Here is a 24,270-nt window from a genome sequence, read left to right as displayed (position 1 = left end):
CCCAAGAGCGGACTAGAGGGATCCTCAGTGTGTCACACCAGCCAGCCGCTACTCTGGGTAGTGAGCGTGGGGCAAGGACATTAACCTCTCTGTGCCTGTTGTCTGGTCTCTCCAGTGCAGTGGAGCTCATCCGCTCCGGAGGGAAGAAGCTGCGGTTTCTGGTTGCCAAGTCTGACATGGAAATAGCCAAGAAAATCAGCTCCAGCTCATCATCGTCCTCTTAACGCTCATGTTGCAAGGGCCTGGCCATAGCCCCCTGCAAACGAAGCTGCTGTCAAGGCCAAATACGCGAAACCTGGTGGGATGGGCAGAGACTGTACCTGGAATCTGGAGGATCCAGTTGAAATTGCACCATTCCAGGACTAAAGAACTGGTCTCAATTTGCTTTTCAGACTGCTGGGTAGCTCTGTTCTGCTCTGCACTGCTGAGCGAGTGGGGGAGGGAGCTTTACAATCCAAACCCCCCTCCGCTCACAGACGTATCCCATGGGCTCATTTTACAGCTGACGTCCTTCCCCCTGCCAGCCTCAGCATGGGGTTTGCATAGCCCCTCCGTACCTGCCCACCCCATGCTCCTCTCTGCAGCAGGGAGATCCCGTTCCAGGCAGTCAGCGTGCTCCTGGGCTCCACCGAAGTTAGGAACAAGCTATTCCATTCCTCTGCACTATAAATAAATAAAATAAAATAATAAACAATGGAGATATACCTATCTCCTAGAACTGGAAGGGAGCCTGAAGAGTCATTGAGTCCAGCCCCCTGCCTTCACTACCAGGCCCAAGTACTGATTTTGCCCTATATCCCTAAATAGCCCCCTTAAGGACTGAACTCACAACCCTGGGTTTAGCAGGCCAGTGCTCAAACCACTGAGCTATCCCTCCCACATGGCAGGCCTGGTAGATGAGCTTGCCTGATTGGGAGTGGGGGGGCCCCCAGCAGCTGCTGTTGCAATTATTGCGTTACTTAGCGCTGGCACCTGGGAGATTTTGAACGTCTGGTGATTAACATAACAATTGCAGTTATCGTAGGCCAGAACTGCCAGGGAACGTTTATTACCAACTGTGGTTCCTGGGTGGCCAGGCTGTGAAAGGTGGCAGCAGAATGTCCCCTCTTACCCTTCAAGCTGGATTCCAGAGGTTGGGGGGGGGGAGATATGTTTACGTACTAAGAAATGACAGTGGGGCTGCACAGGCCGTAGAAGGCCCAGCTGTGACTTTACAGGGACAGGCTTTAGCACCGTAAGCTGACACATGGGGCTGTCATGGTGGAACTGATGTGAGTGTTATAGTCACGTCCTCCACAGCCTGAGAGTCAGTTCACCCTGCCCTACCGTAGTGCCTTGCTGCTGTTAGGCGCTAGGCCAATCACCTCTGGGCCCTGCGCTGGCCATGGAAAGTGGCTACAGCAGTGAGAAAAGAGCGTGAGAGCAGCTGCAACTGCTCCCAGGCTTGGCAAGAGGGCACTGCTGGAAGGGTCCTTCTTTCCACATCACCATCCCCCACCAGCGAGCGGGTCACTCCCCGGCTCTGGCACTGGGCCTATTGCACAGGGGAGCCAGTGTTAAACCTTCTCTGTGTCAACAGCTTTCAGCACCATTGGCCTGGGGAGAGGCTGTTACCCTGTGAAGCCCCCAGCCAAGGTGAACCAATATGACCTCTTGCTTTGGTACAGTACTCACAGGGGTACGACCTGTGCTGACCATTTTACAAAATGGAGACATGGCTGCAACCCACGCAGAGTGGCTGCTCTTAGGTGGTCTCTTTGGCAAGCCCAGGCTCTGGGAGAGACACGGTGGGGGAGGTTATCTTTTTTACTAGACCAACTACTGCTGGTGAGAGAAAGAGAGAAACTTTTGAGCTATACAGAGCTCTGCTTCAGGGCTGGGAGGGGCACTGCTAACTACAAGATCCAACAGGTGGTTCAGCATAAGGACTTACCACCTATTCTAACCAGTCAAGGAGAAGGGGCCCGTTAACACCCCTGTAGTCCTAAAGGACAAAAATGGGGCAGGAGGTTACGTTAGTGGAATAAGCCAGAAATCCGTAGCAGGCAGCCTGTTGCTCATTAGTAAGCAAAGACGTCAAACCGCCCCCACACCAAGCTAGGGTCACACTTTTGAAGGCACTGCTACTTTTGCAGCTGGACTTGAAGTGGAAAGGGCAGCAGTCAGCTGGCCAGTAGCCAGGTCGCAGGCCCCAGCAGGTTTGCAAAGCTCTGGGGGTGGTTGAATGTGGATGCCAGATCAGAGGTAGTTTTAAAAAGTGTAGCCAATGTTGTAACCTACAGGCAAAGCTGGGGAGTGCTCCACAGGCCTGATTCTGTCTCCCATGCACCATCCCACCTACATACCTCGACTGCTCAGAGTGCCTGCTGCTGACATGCTGATGATGTTAAACAACGTCTGGCCTTGAAAGAGACATTCCCCCTTTTTGGAAAGTCCATCACAGCTTGAACTGCTTATTCCCAAGAGCCCACACAAGTCACTCAGCTCTCTCCTGCCACCAGCAAAGCAAGGCGGCTGCTCTACCATGGGGTGAAATGTTTTAATTGCAAGTCTATTCTTCCAGGCTGTTGCGGGCTGCGTGTGTGGTTTAGCAAGCGTAGCAGGAGAACACCCTCCCCTCTTACTCCTGCACTTTGAAGTCAGTGGTAAAACCACAAACTAATCACTGTAAGGTGGAAGTGGGGGGTTAGCCCACCCACCAGGCCACAGGATTCTGTGCAGCCTCATGGGCAAGGCATCTAACCCCCCCTTGCAAGCTCTCCAGGCTGACAGAAAACCACAGAAGGCAAGTGTCTGGCTTCTGTACTGTGGCATGCTCAGAATGGGGGGGCGGGGGGTAGGCCACCTGCACAGCAGTGCCTAGAGATACCCTTTAATTGGAACAGAAGCAGGTAACCGCAGGAAGACAGCTCAAGGCTCTTGCTGCCTTATTAACGGTCAAAAGAACGGTGCACATTAGCTTGACTTTACTCCACTGAGCCCTGGAAGCACCCCCCGGCCATCCCCACTCCATGCCCCTGCCAGCTGCGGGCTGCAGCGACAGGCACAAGAACTGCCCTTGAGCCTCCAGGTAGCCATGTAGATCCCCGGTGCAGCCACGCTTGTCCCAGCCCAGGGAGCAAGAGCCTGAGTTTGCAGCATGACAAAGCAGGCCCAGCTGTGGCTTGATTCGGCAGTACCAAAGCAGGCCACACACATACTGCTCTCCAGCTTTGCAGGCCACCACCATAAGGAGACTAGCGTAACTCACCCCACAGGAGAATCGGCCAGCCTCCACCGCTGGATGGGAAGCACCACGCAGTCAGTCCCCAACTGTCTTTAGTTAGCACTGCATACTCTGCTAAATGTTCCTATTGCCTGAGTGCAGCCAGGGGCCCCTGGAGGGCGCATGCTCGCTGCCAGCAGCAGAAAGGGGCATCACCACTCCCCCCTTCTTGTTAATACTGTACATCTCTACAATGTATATAGTTCCAGTGCAGACCTGGGACAAAGATCAGTGCCCTTGTTACAGGCCTGCTATGTTCAAGGAGTTGTTCTCGGTGTGAAAAATAAACTGGATCCAATAAAACCTCCCTAAGCTCCATGCTGGTGGCAGTGGTTTGGAGCCTGCTTAGGCCTTGCTGGGTTCAATGTAACTAGAACAAAAAGGGAACAGAGACAGACCCTCGCTTACCTAAATCATCCCCACAAGCTGCCCACGCTTCACACCATTTCCTGGCCACAGGACTGGCCTTGCTCTAAGCACCTGTTCCAGGCAGGGAGAGCAGAGCAGAGCAGAGCAGGGGGGTAGGAACAGCAGGAGGAGTCACAATGCAGTCAGAGCAAAGGGGACACGTAAGAGCTGAATGGTAGGGCAGGGCAAAGTGTCCCTCCAGGGACTTGCTTTGGAGACGGCCCTCTGGATTTTCCGAACCTTGCAGCGCAGAGCTCCTTCGGCTGCTGCCGTGAGCTGCCAAGGGAAGCAGGCTGGGCCCCTCCAGCAGATGCCCCTCAGGAAAACCCCAATTCACATAAACTAGCCAGTGCCCTTCCCCTGTATCACTGGGTGTGTCTGTCCGGGGTGCATGCTGAGTGAGTGAGCCGCTCCTGTCTCATGGGGGTGATGTCACTGGTCTCCCCGGGCGGGCCAGGACCCGAGAGGAGTCAGTGGGAACATTTCCTGCTGCAGGGGCCGAGGGCAGAACAGCCACCCACAAACCACATGGGCAGGCTCGGAGACAGAAACTTACTCCTCTCTTCCGTCATTTATTGCCCATGTCCAGGAAGGTGCAGCTTGGAGCAGAGCCTCATCCCTCCACCTTCCCCATATTCCATTAAGCAGAGTCAGCAGCACTGGGTTAGTCAAAATACAGCACAGAGCCAGCCAGGTCTCGTCAGTCAGTGTACACTCAGAAATGCCAACACCTCACCCTGGCACGAAGCCAGTCCCCCTTTCTAAAAGCCGGCTGGCCGTCTTCATGGCGAGAGGCAGGGACACATTAGTGTCTCGGTGAAACCGTGGGCTGGCAACCTCCGCTGATGGCGTCAGCACAAACTGAGCCACACTGGGCATTTTCAACAGGTTCATCAGCTCAGCGGCCCGGGTCAGGATCTCCTCATTGTCTTCCTCGCTGTACACCGAGGCCATGGCAGGGCTCTGAACAAACGCTCTCATCTTGGAAAGGAACAGGGACATCCTGCAGGAGGGAAGGACACAGCCTTGAGCCAGCAGGAGCTTCAAGAGAACAGCTCTAGATTCATAAAGCCCCTGCCTCAAAACCGCCACTCTTACATCGCTCCCTGGATAGAGCCTACAGGTGAAAGCACCCTCCAGCCAGAACCACAGCCCTTCCATCACCAACACCTGCTGGGTAAAGCTTGGATGGGAACAGCTGAGGGCTTCCTCAACAGTAACAGTGACACCTCACTCCCTTCGGTGCCTCCTACTGGGAGTGGCTGGGATTACACACTGCCTACAGTACACCAGTCTCGCTAACCACTACCCAGACACATGCGCAAGCTGGCTGCCTAGCTGTAATTTGAGCTCCCTCAATCACACATTTTTATTTCTTTCACAATTTGCTTTGTTTCAATTCCCGGGTTTTTCATTAAGCCAACAGGAATACAGCAACAAACATTTGCGTGGTAACCTGGCTGAACTGCACACTTAACCTTGACCTGCTGCCCTGTTTCACACCTGGGGATCAGATCTTGGCTGCGTGATGCCAGTTTGGTCAGCGTTGTCATGAGAACCGTGATGACACGTGGCGAATACTTGGGGATGCTGGCCGAGGGCCGCAGTTGCGTGATCTCAAACAGCATGGCCTCCAGGGCTTCGAAGAACTTGTTGATCTGCTCCACGGTGCACCTTTTGTCGTATGAGACAGACATGTACTCTCCAATAGCCCAGACCTGCAGCAAGACAGGCAGAGAGGTATATAGACACCATGGAGAACAGTCTAAAGACGTGACAGATGAGATTAGTTTGCACCAGAGGTAAAGGAGGACGTTTGTGAAGAAAGTCCCCCAGTAGCCTGCAGAGGGGGCTACAGGTAGGAGATCCTCTGGATCAGAGGCTGGCAGGCTCCTTACCACGTAGGTGAAGATATCCTCTTTGTTCCGGATGTTGCTGACAGTTCCTGAAAACTCCAGAAGCTCCTTGGACAGTTCCACTACCAGGGAGGGGTGCAGCTTACACAGAAGCACCAGCTGGGAGCTCAGCACTCTGCCAGGAAGAAGGGAGAGAGCGATAGCTCGGGAACACAGACACCGCCTCCAGACCGCTTGTCACCCACAGATCTGAAAGTGCTCGACAGAGGAGGAGAGCAGCGAGATTCAGTATTTCAGTTATGGCAGCACCCAGGGCCTCGAGCAGGATCACGCCCTATTGCACTAGGCAGACCTCAGGTTAGTGACCTGCCCAGCAAGACAGACAGAGGGACACAGTTACACCGAATCCCTCCCTAGCACAAGTCCCAAACCCAGAGTTTGGGCTCAACCAACTGCCTGGCACCCACAGGGATCAGAGCAGGCTGCTCACCAGATTAGGTAACCCCAGTGGCCCACTAGTAAGGGAGGAGCCCGCCCCCAGACAGGAGTCTGCACAGTGACTACCAGTGAGTGCACGTGTGTGAATGGCGAACAAGTGCCTCCGTGCGGGACAGTGGCTGCAGATGTGCTGTGATCAGGCTGTGCATGACACCAAAGCCCTGACTGCAGTGCCCAGTGGCTCCAGTCACTGTCATCAGGGGTGGGGGCTCCCTGCAGCTGTTTGTCCAGAGGGCTGATCCCCAAGACTCTGGTGTCCAAGTGCCTGTGACCCACATGGTTTGTGTGACCAAAGAGAGGGAGTTGTTGATTTCACTCCAAGCGTGCCACCCGCAGGGCACCGTGTCACTGTGCCCTCCGAAGAGAGGCCACGCAGGGATCGTGCCACGGCTGGTCCCCAACTACCCTTGGAAAGCCAGACCAGGGCTGAGGGCCGTGTGCTGTGTAACCCTCCTCCTGGCAATTCCATCCACTCTCTCCCCTTCTCAGAGGTGCCCATACTCACCTATGGACATCGGCCTTAAACGCCGGGATCTCGTAGAGCTGCTCACTCCTCTCCAGCAGCACCAACACCAGCTGGTTTATCAGGGGGCCGTCTGCAAACTGGAGATGGAGAAGCATTTCCTTCAGCACCACCCCAGCCCCCAGCCACTCCAGAGAGGAAGCCTGGAGCCTGGCAGCCTGATCCGAGTGACACAGGGTGTTGGGCAGGAGCCTTGCACTTGTCCTGCTGCTGCCCACACTTGGAGAGGCCTCACCGATCAGCAGCTGCTGCTGGGAGCAGCCTGGCAAGGACTTCAAACAATGCTGAGCTACTGCAGCAGAGGCCCTTTTCCACAGAAGGAGCCTGCCTGGCCTCAGCCTGTTCCTAGAGGTTCCCTCCCCAGAGAAACACCCCCCCAATCCCAGGAATTCCCTTTACCGTTTTCCGCACCCACTCTGGGAAATTCAGGGTCCTGGGTATTTTCACCCCCATTAGGGGCCAGAGCAAAGGGAAGAGGGCACCCTCTTGGAGTGAGCCAGAACCCAAGCCAGAGGGAGTTTAACCCTTTGGTTCCCATGGATATTCTTCCCATGACAAAGGGAACATGAGAGACAGCGACACACAGGACGTGAACTCCCCAGTTAGCTGCCCGCAGGGAGCCCTACCTCTGCCACCACACTGAAGTAGAGCTGCAGTAAGACAGGGACGGTGTCTGCACACTGCACGACCCGGGGACAGCTGGCCATGGACCCCAGCAGCTGGCGAAGAGGAGCCAACCTGTTGACAACAGACCCCAATATCACCATCAAAGCAGCTTCCCTGAAGAATCCCAGCCCCGTCCTCTTTCTCACTACGTCCTTCAGCTTTTGAACACCTTGCAAAACTGAAGAGGAGAGGGAGACGTGTGCCACATTCCAGCTGTGCCTGTACACAGGAGCCAGCCTGTGATCGTACACCTGAGCCGTGCACAGCAACCCCAGCTCTTCCTCTGCACAGGACTGCAGCGCTGCTTCCGCCTCCTGGAACCCACAGCCCTGAGGCAGCTGTCAGACGGGGAGTCGCAGCACCCCCATGCAGCTGAACCGGACGCTGGCTGCAGCCTCGTACCGCTCAGGGGAGTCTCTCGGGGCCGTCTCAATGCGGAGGAGATACTGAAAGGTGCTTCTGTAGAGCGGGTGGCGGAAGGCCTCCAGGCAGCTGGCTGGCTTGGCAGCAGGATCCCAGGTGGCTCTCTCCGAGATGGGAGCAGAGGCAGATCTAGTGATGGACACACACAACATAAACTGAAGTAATGGGAACACAGCGGCAAATTGGCTACGTCGCAGTTAAAGGAATGTCAAGGCGGAAGGGCCCCAATAGCTGATCAACCCCCCAGAAAAGTCCCAGGTTTCATTCAAATAGTTCCCAACAGTGAAATGGTTCTCAGGCCTTCAGAACAAGAACAGCAACAGGGTTAAAAAGCAGGAACCTGGGAATAAGAAACGCTGGGTAACAGACGGGAGCTCAGGCAGACTGCACCATTCCTCAGAGCTAGGCATGATGCTACCCTCCCAGCGCTCTCTCCAGCTGGCTCAGCAGCCTGCCCTGGCAGAGGACGGCGTAATGTCCAGCAAACCCAGTGCTCCATGATGACCGAAGTCCCCTCTGCCAGCACACAGCTCCAGTGCGAGTCTCCGCTTCTACACTCCAGGGAATCCCCAGGGCATGTGTGGGGTAGTGAGCCCCAGCTCCCTGTCTGCAGGAAGCCAGTCATGTTCGTGTTCCCTTCCATTCTCACATGACCCACCCAGGAGAGAATCTGGGCTTCATGTCTGCCCGAGACGCTAACAAGAGCAACAGGGCAGGACATAAGCGGGCTTGGCAGAATTTTTATTTTCTAATAATTGAGATGGATAATATCAATATTTAGTTTTAAGCCCCCTTTTTTTTTTAAATGTTTATCCATTCAAATTTTCACAGTTGCAGGAAATTATGGTGGGGGGGTGGCCAGATAATAATTACTTAATGACATGTTGGAGGCTCAAAAAGTTAAAGTATTATAACCATCAAAACACAAAATATACACAGTAAATATCCTTAAATCAAACTCTAATCAAGGGGGATTTTTCTGACCTTGCCTATCTGCAAACTTTGATCATCATCAATGGAAATACTTTTTTTAATCGGTTTGTGTCTATGATGAAATCAACATTTACCAATAAAAATTGAATCCTTCCAAGTCTAAATGTAAGCCTGGCTAACCGAGACCACCAGTTCTGGCATCCTCTCTCTGCCAGTGGCCAATACCATGTGCTCCAGAGGGATGGACACCTACCAATTGCTCAGAGGTGGACATAGGGGAAGGGAGGGAAATTCCTTCCTGACCCCTAACAACAGTCAGCCTACTGCTCAGAAGCATGAGACCTGACTGTCCCTATCTTTGCACATGCAGCAGATCTACAAACACTATTGGTCGGGTGCTTTCGCAGCCTCATATAAATCCAGCTACGGTAGTTGCTGCTCTGAACTGATGCGGTCGTGGGTGTTCTTTGGGTGTGGGGCAGCCATTTCAAGCAATTAGTTCTGGCTCAAAGAGTGGGTCAGGACACTGCCCAGTGTCAACTCCCTCCTAAAGAGTGAGGAGGGGAAGGTGATGTCACCTCAGCTGGATGTCCAGAGCAGCCGCCAAACATGGCAGATCAAGCAGCAAGTGAAAGATCTCGATGGCTGTGTCTGCACCAAGCACAGCTGGCAGAAGGTCCATGAACTCAGAGATCAAGGCTGGGCTATTCCATGCTAGGAGCTGCAGGGAAAAACAGGCAGAGACTTTCACAAGCAGCTAGCAGTAGGGCTGCTTCTCTCCCCCCCAACCGGGCTGGATTCTCCCACCTCAGAGAAGACAAAGCATGTCACAGCGGAAGTTACAGAGAGGAACAAAATGCACAGAACTGTGGAGTGCTGGGGCAGGTCAGCTCTGAGACCTCACAGCCAGAGCGAAACATTTAGAAGCGGATGATCCAAGTCTCTCACAAACCAACACAGCAAAAGCAGCAAAGAATCCTGTGGCACCTTATAGACTAACAGACGTTTTGCAGCATGAGCTTTCGTGGGTGAATACCCACTTCTTCACCCACGAAAGCTCATGCTGCAAACCGTCTGTTAGTCTATAAGGTGCCACAGGATTCTTTGCTGCTTTTACAGAACCAGACTAACACGGCTACCGCTCTGATACTCAACACAGCAAGTTTCACCGCATGGAGCATTTGCTTCGAAAGGCGCTCAGGCTGGCCCAGCACAGAGCTGGATTGACCCCACAGGCTCCAAAAAGGGAGGTTGCAAGGATGACACAGGAGCTCCCAGAGGCCACCTGCACTGGGGCTGATCTCAGAACTAGCAATTTTGAGTCCCTAAGCCCTAATGCAGGAGAATTAACCCCTGCCCCAACCAGGCCCTGGGTGTCGTCAGACTCCAATGAAGGAAGTAAAGGGTGCTGTGGGCAAACTAGGAACTGCCCCATCCCACAACAGTCGTTCCCTTGGGATAGAGCCCACTGACACCCTTCTGCTACAGTTTGGTCACCACGCCCTTACTCCCTTGCTCACCCCCAACTGCTGCGTTACACACCCAGACGCCTCCGGATCAGAGATGCTACTCACAGCCTTTCCTGCCCTAAATAACCACCTAAACATTCCAGAACTAATCCCCCGCCACACACATGCCTTTAAACTGCTGGCGAGTCCTTCCACACCTCAGCCTGTCTGCCATACGTGCATGGCAATAGGCCCCAAACTGGGGGGCGTGTGGAGAAATGTTGGGGATGGCGCACAGTGAAGCCTGGCCAACCCCCACAGGGGGCAAAGGTAATAGGTAATAATTGGAGACATACCAATCTCCTAGAACTGGAAGGGACCTTGAAAGGTCATCAAGTCCAGCCCCCTGCCTTCACTAGCAGGACCAATTTTTGCCCCAGATCCCTAAGTGGCCTCCTCAAGGATTGAACTCACAACCCTGGGTTTAGCAGGCCAATGCTCAAACCACTGAGCTATCCCGCCCAGCAGGGCGGGAGCATCACCCAGCTGCAGCTCCGCTCCACCCCGTGCTCCGCCCCAGCTGCAGCTCCACTTCATACTCCTGGGGGAATTCGGCACCAAAAAATTAAAAATTCTGCACACAAATATTTTAAAGTTCTGGATATCTTCTTCGTTAAAATAATGCAATATAATCACACTAGTTTCAATTATTTTGGTCATTTATTTAAACTATAGTACAATGGATGGAGAATGGGGGTGGAAAGCACTGGAGGAAATCCCCGAACGCCCTTTGTCTAATAGTAATGTAGCTAGTATTGACCCTTCACTTCTAGTTATGAGTCAATAAATATATGCAGCCATATGCTCAGTGTTACAGCAGAGGCAACTGAAGAGCAAGTGAGGGCTGGCGACTCAAACTCACAATTTATATTGGCTACTGACCAGCTCCAGAAAGGCCAGTAGCAAACAGTTCATGGAGCACATTTTGATAGGAAATTTCTTCAGTCCAAAAATTTAGACCAGTTCTAATCACTCAAGCACCATAAGCATTTATAAGGTCATATTGTCCTTTATAATAAGGCTCCTTTACACCACTCTGGCAATGTAAAAGAGCCTTAAAATGTTTACACCTGTTTTATAGTCTTGGGGGAATTCACTAAGAACACTGGGAACAATTCACTAAGCAAGCAGGCTGCTACATGCTGCTCTGCCTGAGGGACAGAGCCTGCCCCACACTTATCTCCTCAGAAACATCCCAAAGCCCTGCCCCTCTATGCCGAGCATGCCACAATAGTGAGCGAGAGGGACAGAGTCTCTCTTTCTCTCAGGCATGACTGCCCCGCCCCAGTGGCGATTTACATCTCTACCAGCTACTCTGAGCACCCAAACCAACCTGCCTACACTGCTGGGGAGGGGTGCGTGACCGCTCTTGCAGCTTCCCTTTGCTTCCCTGGCAGAAGTAATTTTTCTGCAGGGAATCAAAGAAATCTGCGGGGGCCATGAATTCTGCACATACGCAGTGAGGCAGAATTCCCCCAGGAGTTACTCCACCCCTAGCTCAGCTCTGGCCCCAGCTGCAGCTTCACTCCACTCCCAGTTCAGCTCTTGCCCCAGCCCCACTCTACCCCCAGCCGCAGCTCCACTCCACCCCTATTCCGCCCTCAGGCCAGCTCCACTTCTAGTCCTGGCTCCTCCCCCATCCCCAGCTCCTCTGCTGAGCCAACTGTGCAGCTGCAGAGACAGATTCCATTACTGGTAAGGGGGAGTGTGACAGGAAGAGTTTGGGCACCACTGTTGTACAGCCACCCCCCTGAGCATTAGGGGCTTCCATTCCAAGGGCACGTGCGTGAAGAGCAGTGCTTGAACCAGCCCCAGCCCCCATACCTTGAAGAGGTTTGGGAAGCTCCGTCTGAAGATGCTGAGGTTCTCTGTGAAGAACTGGATGTTGTCCCTGCAGAACTGGATAAACTCAAAGGCCAGCATTGGGCTGTGGAAGAGCTGAGCAGGAATCCTGGTGAACAAGTGCTTGTAAACTGCCTCTGAATCCACCGCTGCTGTCTCACCTGGGAAAGAAGGCACACTCAGGAGCTCAGCCCATGCAGCAGCCACCCTTCCAGGGCTGGAGATTTTACAGAGTGGCTTTTGTAACATCAAGACCAAGAGCACTAGGAGAAGGCGGCATGGTCAAAACTACAGAGTAGTAAGAAGCCATTGAGAGGAAGAGTATTTCTGTGCCTACTGATCTAATCCTGCTTCTCAAACAGAGGCCTGAGTGAGTGCACAGGTACCGCAGAGATTCCCAAAGCTTATGGAGGCTGGGGGGCGCGACAGAAGCAACATCCCGACCCCCAGCAATTCCTGTCTGAGCAGCTCTAGAGAGGAAAGCACATGTGCACTGTCAGCTTACTGTGGTTCAGGAAGAACTGAGCAATGGGCAGCAGTGCCCTGGCATAAGCAAGGTCCCCACTGATTCTGCCATGCAAGATCTTCAGGCAGGAGAGCGTCCGGTACACATAGGAGGAGTCCTGCCTGCAGATAATATCCATGATAGTGACAGCCTCGATGAGACACTGCACGAGGAAGTACAGCAGATCAGAACTGTGCAAACAAATCCTCCCCCCCCCCAACCCCCACCCCTGCTCCTTGTGTACTTACAGCTTTTTGCAGGTCCCCATCTGGTTTCTTCAGGGCCCCTGACAGATGAACAAATCAAACTCAGTCCCCTGGCCCATGCTGGGTATTTGTCATTGTTAAACTGGGCAATGCTGCTGGTGCTGGCATGGGCTCTACTGGGAATGGCTTAATGCTGGTAAGTCCTTTATTAGATCAGTGGAAGTCTCCCTTCAGCCTTCAAAACCAATGTGATGAACTGAGCCCTCTTGGAAGTGTATCCTTACTGAACACACAGCAGCCCTCTACAGGAGGTGTGGAAGAGACAGCCCAGAATTAAGGATGGTGGGGATGAGCCGTGGACCCTCCTAACTCAGGTAGTTCTGAGCAGTTACAGTCAAGAGAACCCACACCCCAGTGTCTACAGTTTCCAAAACCCAAATCAGCAGCACGAGGTAGAACACAGTCTGGCAATAGACCCAGGTGATGTTTGAGAGCTAGCAAGCAACTTCTCCCATCCCCAGCTAATCCCTCTAGGGAGTCTCAGCTCAGATCCCTTCCTCTGCTTCCCCAGACACTATGGAGTCAGTTAGTGACTCCAAGCCAGAGCCATGGCCTAGCAGGCGGCTTAAATAGAGTCTTGGGCCTAGTCTCAGACCAGTAGGGAGACTGTGCCGCCCTTGGCCCAGCAGGAGACTGAACAAGGTGATTGTTAAGAATGACCCTGAGGGGCTCTGACGAGAGTCCTACATACTCAGACCACAACTCACGCCGGTTGCTTTGCTCGATAAGCCGCTGGCAGTATTCAAAAGCCTTCTCTCTTAGACGCTCCTTCGGGGGAAGCAGGCGACTGGAGGTGGAGGTAGCAGAGACCATGGACATGACAGACCCATCTACCTCTGATCTGTCATCTGCAGAAAAGAGATCAGCACAGGTCACACACCGTATGGTACTGTTCGAGAGTTTTACCTAGGAATGAGGTTCTACAAACTGTCCAGCTCACCATGGGGGAAAGAGATGATACGATGGAAAACACCCCTGTATTCACACCCTACACACTATGGTAATAATCTTTGCACACAGCATGCCTTGTAAGGGATCGTTTGAAAACTCCTAATTTGCTGATCAGTACTGTCCTGGTAAAATATGTGTGGCAACATTGTTTGTGAAGGTATAAGATTCTCCTGTTGATGTTCTCAGCACATGTTCTGAACCCTACAGTCCTGCCCAGACATAAGTCAGATCTCTCCTACGCAAAGGAAGGAACGTGTGCTTGCCTTAATTTGCATTTAAACAGCAAACAGAGTCAGCAGAGAGGAAAAACAAAGGAAGTTTAAACAGGCGTTTTTGACTGTTATGTCTCATTACTTATAGTCACTTAAAATCTCTCTTTTTGTAGTTGTTAAACTTGTTTTACTGTTTTATCTAATCCAGTGAGTTCAAACTGAAGTGTCAGGATAACTCCATTTGGGGTAACAAGTTATGTGCATATCACTCCCTTAAAGGAACAACGGACTTCACATATTTGTACTGCCCAGGAGAGGGCTGGGCAGTAGAGGATATACATTTGTGGGTAAAGATCTGGGACTGGGGGTGTGTTGGGGCCACCCTGCAGCATAACCAAAGGTGGTCACAGCCAAGGTGTGGCTGGCTGACTGCAGCACATACACACTCACACAGCTGGGAGTGTTTTACATGCTGGAGGCTGTTTGGGAGCAGTCCAGGCTGGAGGCTACAGCAGCAAGGCATTGTAAAGGACACCCTGGATTGCAGGGCAGGGGTGACAGCTACTCACTGGTCTGGATTGTACCCTGGTATGTCACAGAGGGGAAGCGGTATCTGATTCCAATCCAAGGGGAACATTCTGTTGGAGTGTGGGAACATTACGACAGCACCTAAGGGGATGCTATCTCCCATTCTTTTTCCATGAAGCCTGAGGGGATTTTTCCTGAAACCTGAGGGCCTACGTAAATGGTTAATTCTGGCATATCAGATCATGGTCATTCAGCAGGCTCACTGCGACATTTCCTTCACAACAGTCGTAGCCCTGGCATCCCCAGCTACTGAATTCAGGGACCACCATGCCCTGCCAATGCCCCTCAATTCCAACCCACACCCCCCTTTTGGACCAACTCCAGGAGCAACTGGGGAGACAGTGCCAAACATACTGAACCAGATGGTGAAGCCACCAGATGCCCTTTCAGGACTAGATCAGGAAACACAACCCACTCGGGATGTAATACAACACCCAACCACAGCCTCTAGGCACACACCCAGCACCCCAAGCCAGTACCTGAATTAGGGCTGTTTGCCCCCTCGCTCCCATAGCACAGCAGCCACTTGCGCAGCATGGAAAAGGCCTGCATGTTGAGCCACTGGTCCTCTGTGTAATATTGACCAATTGAGAGCACCGTGAAGAAGTCTGTGGCAACTGCACCATCCACCTCTGTGATAGGGCCAGGCTGGGAATTAGAAGATAAACTGGGGGAAGTGGCAGGACTTCCTGAGGCAGAGATTGTTGGGGAGAGGGGAAGTGGAGTTCACCAAATCCAAGAACTGAGTCAGTGAACAGATTTGTATGTTTACAGGTATGTAGAAAATGGGACTCTCCATAACAACCAGAGGCCCAGGATGGGAAGGTGCAGGTCTTTTCCCACGGGAGGGGCCCTCAAAGTCCTTTTATTTCCCATCTCCCTCAAAAGCCACATTTCAGCAACCTTCCGTTTCAAGATAAATGGTTCTCAACACATGTCTGTGTGGTCACCAAAATCTGCAAGATGCTCTCTTCCACCCCTCCCTGGGGCGAACCCTTCTGTCTCTGAACTCCCATTAGCCTAGGAGTTTGAAATCCAAGGCGCCTGACCGCTGCACCCACTGGCTGTCCAGCTGGCTAAGAACAGCAGCACTTCTAGATCACCTTTCCTAAAGATCAGGAGCCTTTAAGGGTGGGGAGGTGACATGACATGATCCAGGTCCTTTGTGAGGGTCTCTGGAATTCATCACTCACCTGTCTTGCCCTGGGATTGGAGAAGAAGCCTCCAGAGGGCTGTGCAACTCCTTGCTGAACACTAGCATATCTCAGCCAGTCCACCATCCTTTTATTGATCAGATTGGTCTGATCTACAGATGGAAAGCAATGCAGGTAAGGGTTAGATTCATCATAGCAAGGGGCCTCTGCAGCACGCTAGTCACTAACCGAACTGGTATACTTTAAATCTAGCCCAAGACTGCCAGCAGAACTCTAGTCCAGCTCTTAGCAACTCTCAGAGCAAAGGGATTCCCTCACAGTCAAACTCTGTAGGTGATTTTCACACACACACACACACACACACACACACACACACACACACACACACACACACACTTCTACTTTTACACAAGCTCAGAGACCAGCATCTTTTGTATTCCATTCACAGCTCCGTATACGATTCCCACCCCCTGGCCTTTCCCCCATCCCCCACTCCTGTTCAATGCTATATTTAATTTCATCAATGTTCTGCACAATTCTTCAGACTGAAGTCAGAAAGTGAGCACAGGAACCTGGGATTTGTAATGCAGATCAGCCCAATGGTACATCTATTCCCAAGTTCTGTCTCCAACAGCAGCTATTGGAAGGGTAGTATCAGAAGGTGAGACGCAATGGACAATAATGGAATAACCTGTCTGTTGGGGGATGTTTTTTCCCCTAATTCAGGGAGTTGTGATTAGTCTGAGCCCTGTAGCATGAAAATGAATATCCCCTATACAGTGTTATCCTATTTAATGTAGCAGAAGCCCAGGGGAGTGGTGCTGCATCCTAGGCAAAGGCAAATATTCCATTCCAGCATCCTCCTTCAAGCCTCCCCCAGTCTCTGTCCAAGGAGCGCAAATCTCGGAGCAAACTCCTGAACCTTGTCGCAGCACAGTGCAGCATCTCCTCTTCATAAGAGTATTCCTGCACCTTTTCCCATCCAGCCCCCCACGACTCTCCCAAAGCCTACTCACCAGGCCATCACCTCCCCCCAAATTTCATCACCCCCACCTTTCAAATTCTCTGCCACTCCAAATCCCACTTCTGCCAGGAAACCTATGAAAAGTGAACTGGCTGTTCTTCTGTATTCATGAAATAGAGAGATGCAAACTGGGGAGCCATGTAAGTCTTTCCACCCCCACCTCAAGCGCCTCAGGATATATATTTATACTGCAATCACACTCAGAGGCCCCAGTGCTAGGCACATACATATAGCAAGGATCTCTCTGCCTGAAGAGCCAGTGTCTCTCTGTTCTGGGAGCACACTCGAGGGCATCGAACAAATAAGATAATGATCCTCAATGGATCAGAGTTTCACTTTCCCTGGGATATAGGTGCCATTTATAATGGCAATTTGCAAGTGTCCCAAGCCATACTCTTGGTCTAAGCCTTCAAAGACCCTTCTTTATCATCATGCTGTGTGACTGTGATCTGTTCATTCTCTGTGGGTCTCTAGGACCCTCTGGCATTTACCTTCAGTTAGGCTTGCTGGCGATAGACTGATGATCTTGGAGAGTAGAGGAAGAAGGTGCCGTGAACTCTGACCCTCAGGCAGTCGCCCTTCCAGGACTTTTACAACACGCTGCCCCACTGCTAACACCTCAGCCTTTTGATTTCCCTTAAAATGAAGCAAAGATTAAAACAAGATGATCATTTGCAACTGAGATTTTCATGATTTCAGCCTTATAAACGCTCAGATGAGAGCATCTCTGCTCTGGTGCTGAGTGCATCTATTTTACCATAGTCCACAGATCTCTTCTACAAGCTGAAGCCACAGTTCCCAATGGAGAAAACATCTGATAAAGCAACAAGTTTGTGGACAGCCACAATTGAAAGTTGAATTTATTTGCCAAAAGTGGCTCTAGCGGACACCCTTCAAATACAACACTACATTCATCCAGCATGGATGGAGAGGCAAACAATAGAGCTAACAACTCTATATAATCCCTAGTGGTGAATTTGCCAGTATGATTTTTAAACACAAGGCTTGTGGCTTTGAGTCAGATTGATGAAACACGTCCTAACATGCCTAGTTAGCTGGTACTTATAAAGAGAATAAAACACTCTGTTTGGAAGTCTTGCTGTGGTTTAAGATACATAATTAGACTGAACTGTCAGGGGACCTGGGTCTCCCACAAAGATAACCCCTCCTTTGGGATGACAGGCAGATACCAAATCTTTTGAGAGGCTGCCTGTAACCGGGTGGTTACCCTGCTCCTGCCCTGAAGGGCTTACAACAGCCCTGGGAGAGGGCTATGGCAGGGGAAAGGCTGGGCTGATTGGAAAGCAGCCACAGCTGTGGCTGGCTTAATCAGGGCCCAGCTGGCCCTTATAAGAGGGCAGTGGCCCAGAAGGATAGACAGTCTCTCTCTCTGCATTCAGAGAGAGAAGGGCCTAGCTGCAGGGAGCTTAACCAAATGCCTAGAGTGGAGCAGGGCTGGGAAAAGGCCAAGGGAGCCGGGGAGCTCCAGCCTAGGAAAGCCTCAGGCTGCAGGCCTAGGGTAAGGCCAACGGGGCACTTGGGTTGCAGGAGGCGCCGCAGCGGTAAGTCGTCGCCCTGCGACACTGCCCTAGTGGTAGCAAATGGTTCTCTTCCTCCTCCAAAGCCATCATGCTAGCAGAAACTAAAACCCATGCAGGTATTCAGAGTCTCTGACAGTCTCCCCAGCTGGCTGCCTCATCCTCTTGATCTGAAGGATGTAAAACACCACCAACCTGCGGCATCACCTTGTCCACTAGTTATCAGATGTGTGCCCAACTCAGGGAAAAGCAAGTGATTTGGTGTTGAGCTACACAACTTTCTAGAGGTGAGGGAGCTGCACTTGGGAACCCTACTCAAGGCTAGTAATCCTGTTAACATACAAATACATACACCCTCCCCGCACACGTGGACAGATGGACCAAAGAAACACATTAAAGAAGAGACTTATGATTCGGGATCATTACAGTAAAGGAAAATGGTAAGAGGACACTCCATCCCTCCTGGGTTACAAAGCTGTGACACAAAGGGAACTGAAGGAACCATGTCGTCATGCTGCTGACAAGCACCTCCAGGAGCCTTGCCTGCTTTCTAGAGAGAAGCATGATCAATGGCAGATTTCCAGCTTTAAACAAGTTTACCTGCCACTTAGAGGATCTGCTCTTCACCTGTTAGAAATGTCTAAAATTACATCTGCCAGTCTACCCTCCCAACAAACAGAAGAGCAAGAGGCAGAGAAGCCAGGGAAGAAAGTTGCTGCAGCTGCCTCTTTCTGAGGCAACAGTAAGGCTACAAGCTCTGTGTCTCAGGCAAAGTACGCGGGACTGACAGAGCTGCAATGACAGGTAGGCAAATAGAATGAGTGACTCACTTCCCACATCCACTTCATTTCCTTGCAGTTAGAGGAAGAAACCCATCTAAAGGAGACACTGACAGGCAAGAACGAAAGATAGGAGGGTCTTTTTGTAAGGGCTCTGCTGAATAGTTCCCGCTTTCATTACATCAAGTGGGACATTGCTCATTAGTGCCACCTGCTGCAACTCGTTGCAGCAGCAGCACTAAATCTATCATCTCAAAGCCTCAGCAGCATCAAAACAGAGCAAAAAAATGTGTTATGGTTCGGTTTCTAATTCAAAGGTAAATACACAGATAAGAGGCCAGTTTTAGATCTGGGAATTTTTACATTTTAACTATGCAACTGCTTTCTGGGGAAACTATGCAATTGCCTTCTGCTTTATAAATAAGTTACTTTCCCTAGTAAAGGTACATTAGAGCCTTGCAACACGACTCGAACCTGACAACAAGTGAAAACAACCCTCCCCTCACCCTTGGGTCATCTCTGACCACCTCTACCTGCCCTTGGGGTTAGCAGCAGCCGCATGCCATGTTACTGCCAGCCACCACTGTCATAAATAGTTAGTTAAGGGTTAAGTTTCCACCTGTAAAGGGTTAACATGGTACCTGGTGGGCACCTGACCTGAGGACCAATCAGGGAAGAGAATTTGAAATTCCTAGGAGGGAACTTTTCCCCTCTGTGTGTGTGTGTATTGTTCTTAGCCGTTTGGAGTTGCAAGAGTCCAGACGATTTAATCAAGTCTCTACAAGTTTCCACCTTTCTGAGCTAATTTCTTCTAGTCAAGATAGTGAGTATTAGAAAGATACTTTGTGTCTCCATCTAATAATCCTATGTTTGCAATTCTGTGTGTTTGTTATTGACTATTCTTAATTCTGCCCGTATTGTTTGTACTGAGAAGGAGAGAAGATTCTCTCCAGAAATTAGTAAGGTTATACCCTATGAGTGTCCAGCTTGGGCTCATAGAGATTCTGTATTTTTCTTGTTTTTCTTTTAATAAATTCTTTCTATAAAGATTTGATTAAATCCCTCTACTGTGAATACAGGGGGTGGGCTAAGAAACTCTCTCTCGATGGTGAGACGGCTTATCTCTGGGCAGAGAAGGGAGGGGGAAGAGAGAGTTCCTCCTGGGTTTGATTCAAGCAGTTTGAATCAGGTATCTCTTTCCAGTGGCTAGGAGAGAGGGAGGGGGGAGGTTTCCCTCCTGTGAGTGGATCTGTATTTCCCCAGGGAACGTCTCTGGAAAGAGGAGTGGGAGGGGGAATACAGGGGTGTCCCGGCCCACGTAAATTGACCGAGGTGGTGGCAGCGACAAGGAGACCTACCCTAGGATTTTAGGGTGGGGGAAGACATGCTGGTCCTCACCTTGAAACCCCCCAGTTTCAAGTGAGGGTAGACTATGACAACCATCACCTTGCTGCGCTCTGTGCACGCTGCAGAATGAGCGGGCCAAGGAGTTGCAGCACACAGAGCACAGCAAGTTGGGGATGGCCAGCAGGAGCATGGCATGCACCTGCTACTGACCACCCCTCACCACTAGGGGCAGGAGAGATGGATAGTGGGCTCAGGGAGCCACCATCAAGCCAAGTCTCAAGGATGAGGCAGTGGCAGCTCTTACTCAGGTTGGGGGGGAAGTGTAGGTTCAGGTTGGTTCAATTCTGACAACGACTCAACACTCTAATGTCAGGCTGGAATCAGCTGTGCTTGGCTCAGGCTTTAAAGTTAGGCCAAGCAGACCACTGCACGTTATGAAAAACCAGCACCATAAAGAGGTTAGGAACCACAATAAATTCACTTTTCAATCCTTTCCTTTGCAGGCATGAGCAGCAATAGATTGAACTCTATTACAGGAGCTAGCACTGAAAAGTTCCTTCCCGCTCCTCAAGTCACAGAGCCCACTGCTCTCATCCCCTCATGCTATGCACACGTTGATTTTAAATATCTCATTATCAAATCTTGAATACACAGAAAACTTTACCATTTGATTCCAAACAAAGCATAAACTGTTCTTAATTTACATGAAGTTCCTTCTGTTCTCACGTATACACATGTAAGTAAATTTTACTCCCCTTGAGTTAAGTGAAGGGGTGATGAAATCTAGACAAGATTCCTGACAGCACAGTCCATCTACCTGAGCCAAGAGGATGGAGGACACTAGACTCAAGAGCTTTGCCTCCTGGATTTCATCGCAGGATAGGATCAGATAATTGCTGGGTGACATCTCTCTCAAGATGGCAGCACACAGAGCCTGAATCTGCTCAGGACACTTGGGCAAACACAGTACTTTCTGCAACAGCTCTACAAATTTGCCATCCAACCTACAAAAAATATATATATAAAAAACAAACAAAAAAACAAACAACCAGTCATTCAGGCATCACAAAGAAAACAAGAGGATAAGAATGTTTACTTATATTCTTATTTGACAGTCTTGATATAGTGTCTTCTTTGAGGCTGGCCCTTAGTAATCTCATATTACTCAACCTCTTCAGTCTGAGCATCTCTGAATTTCACTCCTTTAATAAGGCCTGATCCAATTCTTAATGAAGTCAGAGGGAATTTTTTCCACTTACTTTAAGAGGAGCTGGACAGGGTCTCTAGTTTGCAAGGGGAAAGAGAGTGGACTGGATTTCAATATCTGCAACTAGCACAGCGTTTTCGGTAAAGGGAATTTTTTGCAGTCACCCAGCCTTCATTTCTGATCTGTCAAGACCAGAATGCTTTGCATCTCCTGTGTACTGGAGAAGCACAAGCTTCAATTTCGACATTTTATATTCTAATAGAAACACAGCTGCTAGGATTAGTACACTTGAGAGGATGCTAAGAAAATATTTTCTGTTACAGAAACAGAAGACAAAAAAACCACAACGAAACACACACAAATTCCATCTTCACAAGTTTTACTTTTCATGGGTAAGGTGCAGAAATATAGACGTTATATAATAATAGACAGTAATAGATTTAAAAGAGCACAGCACTCACCCCTGGGTACAGAGATATATTGGTAGATACATTAAAATACAAAAAAGCTATTAACTATTTTTGGTCCCTGCACATGCAACCCAAAAAGGAAGTAGGGCAGATCTGTAGTAGTACTGATCTACAGAATACTGAAATACATTCTTGACAATATCCTGTTACAGTGACTACCTAACTGGGCTTAACATGTCCTCTCACTCACTTCCGGACATATTTTGTGGCTGAAACAATAAGGAAAAGTCTCTGCAAACAGTCAATGGTATCATTTCCCAAGTCATGATTCTGGAGAAGGCTTGTGATTCGGGAACTAAACTTCCTCAGTTCTTCATCCTGGATCTCCCTAGGGAAGAACAGCAACACAAGAATTAAAAAGCCCTAAACCAGGAAAATTCCATGGTCTAAAACATACAGAAACAAAAAACACAGAAGTCCACATTCCACTGTTCTGTTAACCTCAAAGCCAAAATACTGTTATCAAACCTATTTCTGTGATTTGAACTGTCTGAAATGTTTGTTCCTTTAAAACCATTTTCTCTTATTTTTGTGCTATGTGGTTTCTATTTGCTTTTCAAGTTCAAGAAGCCAATTTCTAAGCCTCTTAAATGGCAAGTGTCTTTAAAGAAAGGAAATAAATAGCTACCACCACTTCAAAGCTATGGCTGCTAAACTGGCAATTTAAGTGGGAAAAAGCTTTAATATCTCCTCAAAACAAGCCATTCATCCCTTCATTTGCCAGAATGAAAACAAAGCCAAAGCTAGGAAGACCCAAGGATCTTCTCATCCTGCTGGTATCTCAGCAGTCCTCTCTGAAAGCACAGTATTTTAGACGCATTCTTGGGAGCAAGGTTTCAGGAGGACTTCTGAGAAGACTGAACTTGGAATTGTTTCCAGTTGCACTGTAGCTGCACCCACTCCCACTGCCTATTGTCAGCAATGGGGAAGCCTCTCAGCAGAGACCAGTTCCAAGAGGCAGCCACCTGTCTGAAGTGTCCCCTTCTAGCGGCGATAGCTTGGGCAAATCATTTCACACCCCTGCCTCAGCCTCCCTGGCTGGGCAGTGGGGAGAACAACACTCCCCTTCCCCCCTGGGTTTCCAAATGTCAGTGTCTGAGGAGCCCTCAGTGTGGGAGCACAAAGCGCTGGGAACACTCACGGCTTCGGGAACGATCTTGCTCAATGCACCAACCGAGACACAACCCCGCTCCCCTGCCTGCGCCCAGCGATCACTGCCCTGAGCAGAACCAGGGACCTACCCAGGGACAGGCAACCCCCCCCCCCGCCCCACGCGGGGCGCGCAACCCAGGCGTCCTGCTGCCCCCCCGCCCCACGCGGGGCGCGCAACCCAGGCGTCCTGCTGCCCCCCCGCCCCACGCGGGACGCGCAACCCAGGGAACCCAGGCGTCCGGCTGCCCTCCCTCCCCCCGCGGGGCGCGCAACCCAGGCGTCCTGCTGCCCCCCGCCCCACGCGGGGCGCGCAACCCGGCGTCCTGCTGCCAATCTGCCCACGCGCGGCACGCAACCCAGGCGTCCGGCTGCCCTGAGCCTCTTCACCAGCGACCCCCGCCTCACGCGGGGCCGCGTCGCTAGCGGAGTGGGCCGGCTCCCCCCGTACCTGGCCTGCCGCAGGAAGTTTTCCGCCCCCGGCATGAACATCCCGCCGCCGCCGCTAGTCAATGGGCACAACTGGGCTTCAGGGCAACGGAGGAAGGAGCCACACGGTCTCCGCTCCCTCCCCGGCCACTTCCGGCAGGCGCGTCCCTGCCAGATAAGGGCTCGTGGGGAACGCGGCTGCCGCCGCACGAACAGTTCCGGGAGCAGTCACCGCCCTGCCATCCCCGCCCGCCGTGGTGATCGTCGCGCTCGGATGGATCATTCCGCAAGGGCTGCGCACGATACCTGTATCCTTCCGCCGCGCGGGGCCAGGAGAGGGAAGAGAAATAATCCCCCCATTATTAGGGGAGGGGACGGATTGACGTTGCTGAAGGCTCATTCGTGTACAGCCCCTCCCCCATTTCCCCTCCCCGCGGGAGTGTCAGGGGCTTGCAGAGGCCGGGCACTAGTACCGCCTTTGCCCCTGCGCTCCCTCCCGTTGCTAGGTGCCCCAGGATGAACAGGGATCCCCGCTTGGGGCCCAGCCCCCATTTATCCCCTGCCAGGGCCTGGGGCGCACGTGAAGCCTGCAGGGGCTAACACTGCTAAAGGGAGGGGGCACCCAGGGGCCCAGCCCCCGCAGGCTCCACCTGCAGCCCAGGCTGTGGCAGGGGTTAACACTGCTAAAGGGGAGGGGCAGTGCTGGGCCCTGAGGGTTGCCCAGTTTTT

General features: G+C 51.3%; 2 protein-coding genes across 6 annotated transcripts in view; one reads left to right on the top strand and one right to left on the bottom strand.

Moving 5' to 3' along the window:
- The window catches only part of RADIL (Rap associating with DIL domain), a 74,761-nt gene extending 70,748 nt beyond the window's left edge, over nucleotides 1-4,013 (top strand). For all 4 annotated transcript variants that reach the window (XM_044980095.1, XM_044980096.1, XM_044980097.1 and 1 more), the window contains one exon: nucleotides 116-4,013. In XM_044980095.1, coding sequence (XP_044836030.1) covers nucleotides 116-224 — 109 coding nt within the window. In that variant the 3' untranslated portion in view covers nucleotides 225-4,013. The remainder of the gene's footprint in view (nucleotides 1-115) is intronic.
- Nucleotides 4,014-4,229: 216 nt separating this feature from the next.
- On the bottom strand, nucleotides 4,230-23,824 carry AP5Z1 (adaptor related protein complex 5 subunit zeta 1). Of its 2 annotated transcripts, XM_044980100.1 has the most exons (17): nucleotides 23,564-23,824; nucleotides 22,154-22,291; nucleotides 21,104-21,290; nucleotides 17,114-17,258; nucleotides 15,638-15,750; nucleotides 14,924-15,092; nucleotides 13,401-13,541; nucleotides 12,676-12,713; nucleotides 12,428-12,590; nucleotides 11,905-12,083; nucleotides 9,151-9,293; nucleotides 7,619-7,768; nucleotides 7,177-7,288; nucleotides 6,533-6,630; nucleotides 5,572-5,704; nucleotides 5,177-5,391; nucleotides 4,230-4,676 (listed from the first exon to the last, which is right to left on the bottom strand). In XM_044980100.1, the coding sequence occupies exons 1-17, from the start codon at nucleotides 23,602-23,604 to the stop codon at nucleotides 4,406-4,408; spliced, it is 2,436 nt and encodes an 811-aa protein (XP_044836035.1). In that variant the 5' UTR covers nucleotides 23,605-23,824; the 3' UTR covers nucleotides 4,230-4,405. The 2 variants fall into 2 exon arrangements, with proteins under 2 accessions (XP_044836035.1, XP_044836036.1); XM_044980101.1 differs by lacking the exon at nucleotides 23,564-23,824 and having other exon boundaries at nucleotides 21,955-22,288.
- Between the last annotated feature and the right edge of the window lie 446 nt (nucleotides 23,825-24,270).

The sequence above is a fragment of the Mauremys mutica genome, chromosome 11, assembly GCF_020497125.1.
Source record: "Mauremys mutica isolate MM-2020 ecotype Southern chromosome 11, ASM2049712v1, whole genome shotgun sequence".
NCBI lineage: Eukaryota > Metazoa > Chordata > Testudines > Geoemydidae > Mauremys > Mauremys mutica.
The sequence above is the reverse complement of the archived record's forward strand: the minus strand, read 5'-3'. Positions and strand labels throughout refer to the sequence as shown.